The 12,528-nt window shown below is 35.5% G+C and overlaps 3 protein-coding genes across 3 annotated transcripts in view; 1 reads left to right on the top strand and 2 right to left on the bottom strand.

Moving 5' to 3' along the window:
• Nucleotides 1-26: 26 nt before the first annotated feature.
• Oda (Ornithine decarboxylase antizyme) lies at nucleotides 27-9,480 on the bottom strand. Its single transcript, XM_074179580.1, is given in 4 exon segments — nucleotides 27-899; nucleotides 2,741-2,941; nucleotides 2,943-3,033; nucleotides 9,266-9,480. Coding segments are annotated over 4 exon segments (531 nt in total). The 5' UTR covers nucleotides 9,361-9,480; the 3' UTR covers nucleotides 27-755.
• Nucleotides 3,032-3,874, top strand: LOC141484600 (uncharacterized). Its single transcript, XM_074179579.1, has one exon. The coding sequence runs from the start codon at nucleotides 3,243-3,245 to the stop codon at nucleotides 3,693-3,695; it is 453 nt and encodes a 150-aa protein (XP_074035680.1). The 5' UTR covers nucleotides 3,032-3,242; the 3' UTR covers nucleotides 3,696-3,874.
• Nucleotides 9,481-10,530: 1,050 nt separating the features above from the next.
• The window catches only part of LOC111504476 (unc-112-related protein), a 39,648-nt gene continuing 37,650 nt past the window's right edge, over nucleotides 10,531-12,528 (bottom strand). The window contains exon 9 of the mRNA XM_023159036.2: nucleotides 10,531-11,954. Coding sequence (XP_023014804.1) covers nucleotides 11,517-11,954 — 438 coding nt within the window. The 3' untranslated portion in view covers nucleotides 10,531-11,516. The remainder of the gene's footprint in view (nucleotides 11,955-12,528) is intronic.

Below are 12,528 nucleotides of genomic sequence, written 5' to 3'. Positions count from 1 at the left end.
GGTTGAAAATGAAAAAAAAAAAAACGTTTACTTTTATTATCAACTAGTGTATTATATACGAAAGTAATTACAAATTGGAAAATTAACATTACAGTACCTTAATTTCACTAGGCTACAGATTGACAAAATGAAGTCATGACAAAAGCACAAGTGAAGTCCATACTAATAAAACGACTAATAACTCCAACCGTTATCAAATATTTAGTACTATTCAAAGAAATCTCAACACTTTTTTTCTTCAGTTTTTTGAAATTTTATATATTTTTTTAGTTTTTCATATTAATAGGGGCTTAGATATTTCCACACTGACGTAAAGTTTTTCGTCTCTATCCGTTCACATCCTAAACGCTAATATTAAAGTATATCCTAACCTAATAAATGAGCGCTATACAAGTCCGATGCTAGAGGCATAAAACAGCAAAAAGGTGATGCACAAATTCAAAAACGGAATCCAGTCGAAGAGGTCGTCCATCCAGCAGGAGAGCTGAAAAAGTCAAAGCTACCGCTTCTCGCGAAAAAAGTAAAACCCTTTTTTGGAACTAGTGGTTGAAATTGTTCCTCCAAGTTGTTCCTCCCGCATGGAGAACCACTTCGAAACAGCAACCGCGCTATTTCAGGTCGCAGAGCCAGATGTAGACTCCAGAGATGTTTTCAAGAACTTTCTAAAGCAAGGCATTAACTCTACTAACCAGATAAGATAACCTAAATATAATTGTGAACGAATTGAGACGTCCGAGGCTCGAGCTGGGAGTGAACTATTCGATGGTGTACAGCATGCAGACGTTGCCGCTCGCTAGAGACTTATTCACCAAGGGTGAAGTTGGCGACAGCATAGCAAAGCCGAGGAACATGAATGTCCGTACCAAAACCGGACGATCCGGACGGTTGGCGGCAAACACCTGCGAAAAAATTAGAATGTTTATTATATTTCACTAAAAAAAAATACAAATGTTATACGAGAAACGGGTCCAAATGGCAATGTCCTGAGGAGAATGGGAATAAGGAAGTCAAGAAAGGAAAGTGAATAAGAACGGAAAGAGAGAGATGAGCTGAAGAGAGGGACAGGAGAGAGAAAAAAGAGACGGGGAAAAAAGGAGCGACTAGAGAGAAAAAGAGCGAGGAGAGAGAAAGAGAAAAAAGGTTGAGGAGAGGGGAGGGAGGGGAGAGAAAAGAAAAAAGAAGAGAAAAGAAAGAAGGAGAGAAAAGAAAGAGGGAGAGAAAAGAAAGGAGAGAAAAGAGAAGAAATAGAAGAGAGAAAAGAGAGGAGATAGAAGAGAGAAAAGACAACGAGGAGAAAATAGAGCCAGAGAGAGAAGAATGAAGGGAGAGAAAGAGGTGAGAAAAGAAAGAAAGAGGATAGAGAGAGAAAGAGAGAAGGAAGATAAGAGACAAAAAGAGAGAGAAATGTTGGAGAGAAAAAGAGAGGAGAGATAAACAAGCGGAGAGAAAAATAGGAGAGCGATGATAAAGAGAATCGAGTCGAAAATAAACGAGAGAATAAAGAGAATTAAAAGAACCTAGAGGGAAAAAGTAAAAAATTAGGAATAATAGGCATATAAGTGGCAAAGAAGTGAGGAGAAGTGAGACATCAGAGTGGAAATTAGAGAAAGGAAAATAGAATATGGACAGAGTGAAAGTGAGGAGAGCAGGGAATATGGATGGTAAAGAACCTAAAGTACAGAAAGAGCAGAGGCACAGAGTGTGGGAAGTAGATACATTTGAGGAGCCAGAATGGAACAGATAGAAGATCAAAGAGAGAGGGGTCAATATTCATAACAAAAAGCTAGAAAAGGAGAGTGTTAAGAAGGGCAAATAGAGAAGTAAAGAAGAGGTCAAAAGAAAAGGTGAAGAGAAGTGGAAAAAAAAACAAACTAAGAACAGCAAAGAATTATGGGAACATCTAGTTATGAGACAGTAACGCAGAGAAAGAAATAGGAAAAATGGAGCAGTGCATAAAGTGTGGTAAAAAAGTTAAAAGGTTTGGCTGAGGTTTTTATTTTTATAAAGTAATGAAATATTGGTTATGAATAATCATTATAAAAATTTCATCAAGTACAATAATTTTGATTTTCATTATCTAGTAATTTCTTCAATTGTGTAAAATCAAGTTTGACAATTTTCACTTTTTGATATTTTGTAAACTAGATTACCTACGGAAACAATGGTATGAACATGCCTTTATAAAAAAAATAGTAATCTGATAAATAAGGAAAATTACAAAATATAGTTTATAAAAACAAATACACGGGTTATCAACCTATATTAATGTAATGGTAATCACCATAGCACACGCTTTGCAAATTATCAAGATTTCTAGGAAGGTCTGAAAATGTAGTGTCCCTGTTTTCACTGTTCTATAGAACTATAGCTGAAGGGTGCAAATATCATGGGTAATTCCATGGATCATGGATTTGAACTGGCCGATCCATATCAAATGCAAACAGGATTTATTTTGATTTTCACTATAAAAGGTTTACAAAACCACGAAAGTTGTCTCCCAAATCCTGCTTGAGAAATCTTTTGCATAGAAAAATATGTTTCACTGTTTTGTAAACCTCTCATAGTGAAAATCAAAATAATGGCAGAAATAACAGCAGAAATTAATGTAAATTCTAACTGTGTGTATCAGTATCAACATCAAATGAGAAGCCATTAAGCATGATCTGCTTCATTTCTACAGATTTTCATTGAGAACAGAGACCAAAACTAAGGATTTTTAAAATATTTCAACAATACTCACGACAACAACGTGCTCGCACATCAACTTTTCCTCAGCAGCCTCCAGCAGAGCGACGAAAGCCTCGCGAGAGCCCTCAGGCAGCACGCTATGGGGCACTGCGACATAGAGGGTCTTCCCTCTTAGCACGGCGTCCCAAGCCTGTCGTCCGGTGTGGAAAGAGAGCCGCGAAGGCGGCGAACCCCTGGCATCCCCAGGGGCATCAGGACCACCACAGAGGCCCGGCTCCCAGAGACATGTTGTAGCAATCGGCCTCGGAAGAGCTGGAAGCGGACCGTTTACTACTCAACAACGAACTCCTGCAGAAAAAGAACAGAACATTAAAGCTACAGTTCACCTACAATGATCCACAATATGGCTATACAAATATTGTTTCACTTAGTTTAAGAAAAAAAAAAAACGGGTAAAATTGCAATGTCTTAAGGAGAATCGTAATAAGCGAATCAAGAAAGAGAAAATGAGACGGGGAAAAAAGAGCGAGGAATGAGAGAAGAGAGGGCGAGGAATGAGAGAAGAGAGAGCGAGGAATGAGAGGAGGAGAGAAAGAAAATATAGAGAGGGGCTAGAGAAAAGAGAGCGAGGAGCGAGAGAAATGAGAGCGAGGAGCGAGAGAAAAGAGAGCGAGGAGCGAGAGAAAAGAGCGAGGAGAGAGAGAAAATATAGAGAGGGGCTAGAGAAAAGAGAGCGAGGAGCGAGAGAAAAGAGAGCGAGGAGCGAGAGAAAAGAGAGCGAGGAGTCAGAGAAAAGAGAGCGAGGAGCGAGAAAAAAGAGAGCGAGGAGCGGGAGGAAAGAGAGCGAGGAGCGAGAGGAAGAGAGAGAGAGAGGAGCGAGAGGAAAGAGAGAGAGAGGAGCGAGAGAAAAGAGAGCGAGGAGCGAGAGAGAAGATAGAGAAAAGATAGGGAGGAGCGAGAGAAAAGAGAGCAAGAGAAAAGAGAGCGAGGAGCGAGAGAAAAGATAGGGAGGAGCGAGAGAAAAGAGAGCGAGAGAAAAGATAGGGAGGAGCGAGAGAAAAGAGAGCGAGGAGAGAGAGAGGAACGAGAGAAAAGAGAGCGGGGAGCGAGAGAAAAGAGAGCGAGGATCGAAAGAAAAGAGAGCGAGGAGCGAGAGAAAAGAGAGCGAGGAGCGAGAGAAAAGAGAGCGAGGAGAGTCTTCATATGCCTGGGATCTTTCAGAGAAGATTTTTGAAAATTGAATATGTAAGTGAATTTCCAAACTGCTCGCACACTTCAACAAATGTTGGGCAACCTGAAAGACGAAAAAAAAGTTTGAAATTCACAAAATAAGCTGTGAGGGATTGCGTTAAAAAGTATATTGGTCAAACTTAGTAGACTATAACTGCTCGCTCCAGGGAACATATTTCACATAGGGGTCGTTCAAGTATAACATAACATATTTATTAAAATTATTTACCCGCCCATCCCCCTTGTCAGCAAAAGTAAGCAAAACTCTTGCCCACCCCCCTCTTAAGCTTACGTAAACATTGTTATATGCATTTTTCATTTCTTGTGTTGTTTTTTATTGATTCCTGAGAAGCAGTTATTAATCTAGAAATAAGAAAATAGATTCAAGATAGAGGACAACGCACATGATATTCATTTAAACAAACTTCATTGACACAGTATTTACAGTTTATTGACACAGTTGTACAAGGTACAAAAATTGACTGGAAGATTGAGAAATTGCCCCCCATTATTCGAAACCAAGTTACAAGTGTTTGTTTGACTTTTACTGGTGGTAGAAGAAACCAGTTGTTTTTGTATTTATTCATCTTTCAGATCATTATGATATTAGACATGTCAATAATAAAAATAAATAACTATATAAATATAAATAAATAAACATATACCTATCAAATAAAACAGGCACTATACAAAACACTATAAACGACATACTGATGTCGACAAATTATTATAAAACAACATAATATAATTATATACAATTGAAAGGTTCAACATAAAAAGGAAAAGCAGTCAGAACAAGTAATATCAAGACATCCCTTTGCAGGAACTCATCTAAGCTATAATAACCCCGTTATAATGTTCGAACAATTTTTCGTATAACTTAATTAAACTTTGGCACAAGCAGACAAAGTGAATCAATGGTAATGGGTAACATAAATCAGGAGCATAACAAAATACTAGGGAGCATAATAAAATACTAGGGATCAATTTAATGACCCTCATTAGATAAAGTAATGATTCATTCAAATGTGCATAAAAATTATAACATAGCTGTAGCAATTAGTCCTAGTTATCTCCTGATGATGCTAACTTGACTAGCGAAACACGTTTCCAGAGATAGTATTATCACAGCAGAGGTTCCACATTCTACTATCAAATTATAACTATTTTCTATTATATATATATCAAAACCACTTCAGTATGAGTATATAGACAATTCATAGAATTACTTTGAAGAACATTAGTAAAGAGAATTATAAAGGCATAAAAACTCATAATTTAGAAGCACAACAAAGCAAATATATATGTTATTTTCCTTCAATAGATTAATGGTTATTGTTTCAATTGAGATATGATAGGATATATCTAATCTTCATTTATAATCAACATTCTCTAATCACATGTCAGAAATTTCCACTGAATAAAGAAATTTAGATAAATTGTAATGATTTTTTATTCATTAATTTGCATTACTTTTCACTTATAGAACCTCATATTTTTCTACACGTTGTTGAATTTCCATTAAAGAATGTTAAACCGCTAAGAAGTCCATATAGTGGGAATGAAAGGTTTTGGTTTTCTGCTTCTCCATATATATACAAAAAAATGAGAGAATCTTCCAAAGACAGAAAGCAATTGAAATTATTCGGAATCGGTTCCTCACATGTGTCCTAAAAAAAACTTCGACTACCCTAGTGACCTTTTATATGCCGAGTCCAAAATCTCTGATCCTAGGGAGTTGTACTTTTATGAATTCAGCCATCGTACAATAAGAGAACAAATCTAATCTGATATACTCCTGTCACAACTATTCTACACGTAAAAAACAGGCAATGTTATTAACTTGTGCGAAAAAATCAATAGCATAGAAGAATTGTTATTTAGTGCCCAAAGTATTCAAATCTCTGCCACAAGACTTACAAAATGAATAAAATTTTCATTATTTTAGAAGAAAACTGAAAATCTTATTGAAAAATACACCATGGAAAGAAGTGAGAAATATAATTGAAAACATATAGGTCATAAATGCTCATAATTTTAATTTTCAACTGTTGAAACTTTAAAACTATTGGACTATTTTCTGTAACTTTCATATTTACCTTTAATGATTTTATTCTATAATTCAGGAAGAAGAATCAGGAAGTGGAATTCTCCACTTCCTGATTCTAATCTGATTTATTTACTCTATTTTACCCATTGTATTACTCACTGTACTATTCCAAATGGTGAATAAATATTATTATATTATTAGTAATGTCCAGGCACAAACTGAAAGAAACAGCCCTTTTGAAACATTGAATTACACGAAATAAAAATACTTTGGGAAAAATTACTTTTATATATGAACATTGAATCATACATGTTATCCATATTGGTGCTAATGAAATATCGCTTATTCCAAAACATCTGGTTAGTGTTTCACATAAGTTAAACTTTACTTCTCTCATATTGTGTAGCAATCCTGTTAATTATATCTGATTTAATTCCATTAAGAACATTTGAAATAAGTAAGTAAATTTATTCAATTCAGTAATAAGACAAAATACATAGTCGTCTATGACAAAAGGATAAAAAAATAAAATTGAAATAAAACCTAAAATAAAATAAATGGATAAAGATACATGAAATGTAGAGATTATACAGTTCTAATGAAAGTTACGGCTACCTAAGCAGGCTTGTGTTGTAGCCAGCAAACTGTTTCTGTTTCTGAATTATGAACTAAATAATAATAATAATAATCGTCTTTATTGTTTTCCAGCTGTAGTTATATACAATATTTAAATAAATTACAGAGCTAGTTGCTGACATAACAAAATGCGAAGTTCAACTCAGCACAAGTGCTACTGAGTTGTTCTTCCACTCGACCTCAACACTGTATCTCTCTCAACATGTTTGATGGATAGTGGACCCAATATTGAACCCTGTGGCACACCTGACTTAAGTTTTAAATAGTTTCAATAGATTCCACCCTGGCACACTTTTTGTTCCCTGTTTTTGATGTAACATTCAAGAAGTCTGATAGCACTACCCGATAATCCCGTATAGTTTAAAACGGCAAGAAGTAGATCATAGTTTAGAGTGTCAAAAGCTCGACTAAAATCAATAAGCACAAGTAGAGAACAAATACCCTCATCTGTAGCCCTAATAATGTCGTCCACGATGTGCAGCAGAGCAGTGGCGCAGCTATGACCTGTGCGAAACCCAGATTGTACTTCCGGAAGTAGAGAAAACCGAGAGAGATTATTTCTCAGCTGTTCTTCAATTACTCGTTCAAAAATTTTTGATAAAGTGGGTAAGACACTAATTCCACACAGATTCTTATATTCAGTTGGATTAGTTTTTTTGGGCAATACTCTCTCCACTGCTCTCCCCCACGCCGCTGGAAATACACTATGGGTTAAACAAAAATTCACTATGTGGGTCTAATATTGCACAATATGGGGACAACACATTTTAATTAATTTAATGTTTATATCATCACAACCTTTAGCATTCGATTTTATGATACACATAATTTTATTCCCCAATAATTCATTCATTTCCTGGAAAGCAAAAACCGGTTCTACTCGATGATTTTCCTTGTAAATAGTATATCAGAAGAAGCATATCATAATTATTGTGAACAAATTTTTCAACTCTATTTTGAATTTGAGTTTGTTTCTCATGCCTTTCAATGATTCAGGTGGAGTGTTGTAAAGTTTGGGTCCCAGATAGTTTATAAATTTTTGATTATGCGTGAGTCTGCATCGTGGAACATTCATGGTCTCAACTGAACTGTTACGAGTATTGAAAGCATGCTGTACAAATTTGATTGAACAATTAGCAGTCCATAATAAACTCTGAAAAATGTAAGTTTTTCTAACACTGAATATCCCAGTTTCATCAAACAACGACTGGGCACAATACCTCGGATCTTTTTTCATCATGATTCTTATTAATGAATTTTGAACCACTTTCAAATTAATTAGCGACGTCTTAAAGGCACCACCTTATACTATTATACAGTAACGTATTATGGAGTTAGCCAAGGCGTCATACACCATCAGTATCATTTCCCTGTTTAGTATATTCCTGAGCTGATGAAATTTATATATTAATTTACGTAGTCTGGCTACTGTATAATCAATGTGTGCATCCCACCGAATAGATTGGTCCACTAATACCCCTAGGTATTTTATTGTATCCGTTTTCTGTATAGAAGTACAGCTACAATTGGAAACATTTGCACAAGATGTTTTGTGGATTTTTATGATGTTTGTAGCTGGTTGATCTCTAGTTGTTGGAGCAAATGCAATAAATTTCGTTTTTTTAGCATTGACACTCAATAAATTAGAACTCAACCAGTTGGAAATCGTTTTGATGCCTATTTCAGACCAAGTGTATACTTCTTTCCACGTTTTTCCAACAAAAGTGATAGCTGTGTCATCAGCAAATGAATTTATTTCACTACTGAAATCAGAAAATCTGAAGATATTGTTCATATATATTAGAAATAAGTTGGGTCCTAATACAGTTCCTTGGAGTATGCCCCGAGTAATTTTTAGTGGGTCACTGAGAGAGTCGTTTACCTTGACAATATGTGTTCTATTTGTCAAATAGGCAATTCTCCTTTCGTCTTGTGATAGCTACTTACAAACAGGTGAAATGTTCAGTAATAGCAAATGAGAACAAACATAAATTTTCAGAAAGACTGGTCCATGAATCCACCTTAAACAAACAACACTGAAATGTTGAGATGTTTAGAAAGAGGAAGTAGCAAGTTGCTTCACACTCTAAAAGGAGTGTCTAAAAAAACGAGGGCATCAGGAATTAAGAAATGTGAATGAACTAAAAAGTTATCATCATTTCAACTTGAGCCATTCTGATACTGAACATCCCACATGTTCAGAATGGAACATTCAGAAATAATCAAGTAAATAAAACTCATATTTCCAATTAAAAATCGAATCAGCTTCCTCTGCTTATCTATATTTGATAAAATACAATGACTAGTGATTGAGAGAACAAAAACAATCAATGGAAAACTACCAGGACTTACTACAGTCAGCCAAACAATTATTCCTTTTAAATCACCATCGTGAATCACAAGAACTGTTTGGGAAACTTTCTGAACTTTGTGTACGTGCTATACTGCACGAAAAAAATGCATAAATTTGAACCGAGTAAGACAGGGAGTACCTTGTAAAGAAAAACACGTTAATATTATTTATTTACGAATCCGATCTGTCCCGATTGCAACCTCTGGTATGACCTTACCACGTATGCGGAAAACTTGACAACAGAACAATCAGAAGCTTTTAGAAACTAATTTTAGACTGATTTGGTGAAATACGATTCCAATACTTACGAATTACTACTCATTATAGCGGGCATAGCTTCGTCACCTTGATTACCGTCTATACTAGATTCGGATTGAACAGCTTCAGAAACACTAATCAACATAATTAAAACGAACAGAGCTGATTTCTTAAGTGCGCGTACGATTCCGCTTGTTTATCACAAATGACGAAATTTTACGGTTCATGGATCCTTATATCCATTCTTTCATAACTTTCCAGAAGATTGAGGCAACTGTCAATTGACAAAATCATGCGCAGTGTTCGACTCATTCGGGAGTATATTGCCGCAAGGTGGCGCTGGCATAGAAGCAAAACTAAAGGAAACCAAAGAATTGTTTCAGGTTATAGATCCTTATTACGTTTTTTGTGATTTTCATGTTTTCTACACGTTGCTACTCATTCCGTGGTACTGGTACTCCTTATAAAAAGTCTAGATATTATCTTCCTAGCACTATAACATCGGTTTAAACATTTTCTGATTTGGAACGATTGTTATTCCTGCTCGAAAACTTCATTCAATCAATGTAAGGAACAGATTTCCAACTCGTTAAAAGTAACCCTTGAATTGTACGCCTCTAATTCTTCACCGTTTTTATTCCATATTTCGAAAATAATTTATTGCGAGATATATTTCATTTACATAGAAGATTTCTTAGTGAGAACTTTTATTTTAATTGGGCATATTACTATAGGCTCATTATTGATTTCATCAGATGATGTTTAAAATCATAAATATAACATCATCAGAGTACATAGTACGAAATAATAAGCAAATAATATAAAGGAAATATATGAAAAGAATATATGAAGTTCTACTATTGAAATTAATTCATGAAATATCACATTTTCTCAATCTGTATACTCTTTAAAAAAGGTGACATGTTCAAAGATATGCTTATCGTCATATAACTCTTGCGAACTAGCTTTGAGGATTTCTTTTGAAGCACATGTATTTTTCTATGTTGGCTACTCTGTCTAATGTCAGTTACAATTAACCTGCAGATGATGTTTGTATTGTTCAATTTTGGGTTTGATTTGCTGTTTAAAAGTCGTTTTCATTTCATTGAAATCAAGATTTTGTTTGAAGCAAATGTATTTTTTTATGAGTTGGCTACTCTGTGTATTTGTTATTGTTAGTGAATTTAATAGTCTGAGGTAATGGCGTGAACAATTGAAATGACAATTGACAATAATGAAAAATAAACAGAATAGCCAACTCAGAAAAACTATGTGTTCGAAATTGACTTATAGAAGCGAAATTATTAGAAAAAACTATTGAATAATAGATTTAATTCATTGATACACTTTATTAATTTTTGTACAATAAAATCAACTATATAAAATATCAGTATGTATTTATAGCATGTAAAGATTTTCAAAGTTAATATGTAAATATGGTAAAAATATATCGTCTAGAAACTTTAGTAACATTAATATAAATGTTTTATATAACAGAAAGGCAACAATGCTTGTCAAATAGTTTTAAGCACCTACGCTATATTACAAGAATAAATATTTTCCAAATATTTAATAAGCATTCCAAACGAAATACCGATCGAATTATTTACAAAACCAACAACTACAACATATGAACATGTTACGAAGCACATAGGTTCACCAGTCGAAATATTTGAAGGAGTTAAAATATTAGCCACTTCCTCATAATTTTTGATTATATGCGCAAAATGGTTTCTAACGGGAAATTGGTAGCACTGAGTTAACAAATTAGGCAAGTTCCCAAATTGAAGAGAAAACTTTTGATGGATTGCTTCAACCAATCGAAACACGAATGGACCAATAGATGAATGGCAAGCAACAATGTCAAATGTCAATGTCAAATAATAAGATTCATGTTTTCTTTACATTACAAATACAAAATACATCAAGAATAGGTAATGCAATTTTTCATCAGTATTCACATCGGAATTTGGAAGGAATGAAGCCGAAACCTTCAGCTTGTAGGTACTCAGAATATCATCTCGTAATAGTAATATCGAATAAATGTAAAATTACATGCTTTTACTATCAATCAAGGCATCAAATCAGTGCTACCAATTCTCCAAACTACTCGCCACTCATCTAACTAAAATCTCTTGACTGTATTACCCTGCCAGCCATGGCTGCGAAAGAGAAGAAGAAATCACCTAGTGCCAAATCAGTACTACCAACATTCTCCGAACTAACCGCCTTTTCCCTAACTTTGACAGCAATTAATTGACAGTTTCCCGCAAGGCGAAATAACCACAGAGGCCGCCACCGTTACGACCACCCTCCGGTCAATTTGTGAAAGAGCTCCTCGTTGAGCGTCTGGTTGGCATCCTTGGAGCGCATCGACAAGAATATATACCCACCGATGAACTCGTGGACGACTTTGCAGTCAGCAGAGACGCAGCTAAAGATGATGTCGTCTCCCTCGAACTGCACCATCATGTGTTTGTGCTCCCAGTTGACGTTCCACGCCTTCATAGTGTTGAACCGCCACGTCTTCTGGTGATCGCCCGAGCTGATGTCCATCCGCATAAGACGGTTATAGCCGACGCCTAGAAGTTCTTCTTTCCTCGAAGTCTGGAATTTGACGACGAAGAGCGTCACGCCGAAGTCGGGCAGCAGCTGCCACGCCTTGATGTAGCTCATCTTCGCGTCGATCAGGTTGAGGTCCTTGACGTTAGCATGAGCTTCGAGGATTCTTTGAGTCAACTGAAAGTTGATAAACGTATTTATTTGAAAGCATGAAGTATTATTACAAACTTTTCTCAGTATCTTGAGAAATTTAAGGTGACAATCGAAGATTTGTACACGATTTCAGATATGGTCAATTTTCGCATCCTAATCTAAATTACACAATTTGAAAAAGTCATATTTTCCATCAACGAAGAACTGAGTTTAATCAACTCATCAATTATTGTTTGTAGTTGGTTGTCATTGAATTACTTTAAGAAGAATAACTACTTCTTTGTGGACTTCTAAATCTTTACCTTGAAATTTTTGGGACTAGGACAATGGCAATAATGTGAATGTCCTTAAAGAAGCACTCATCAACTAATACACGCGTCTTTCCTTTTCAACGTGGCGTCGAATCAGTGTTAATAATTATCCTCTTATCTAATCGCCACTACTCCAACCAAAGTCTCTTGACTGTATAACCCTGTCAGCCATGGCTGCGAAAGAGAAGAAGAAATCAGCTGGCGCCAAATCAATACTACCAACATTCTCCGAACTAACCGCCTTTGACAGCAATTAATTGAGTTTCCCCAAGGCGAAAAAAACCACA

This window comes from Leptinotarsa decemlineata, unplaced genomic scaffold (genome assembly GCF_025532065.1).
Source record: "Leptinotarsa decemlineata unplaced genomic scaffold, Ldec_3_MD MMD2_tig00026282_RagTag_RagTag, whole genome shotgun sequence".
NCBI classification, from domain to species: Eukaryota; Metazoa; Arthropoda; class Insecta; order Coleoptera; family Chrysomelidae; genus Leptinotarsa; species Leptinotarsa decemlineata.
This window is presented reverse-complemented; position numbering and strand designations above follow the sequence as displayed.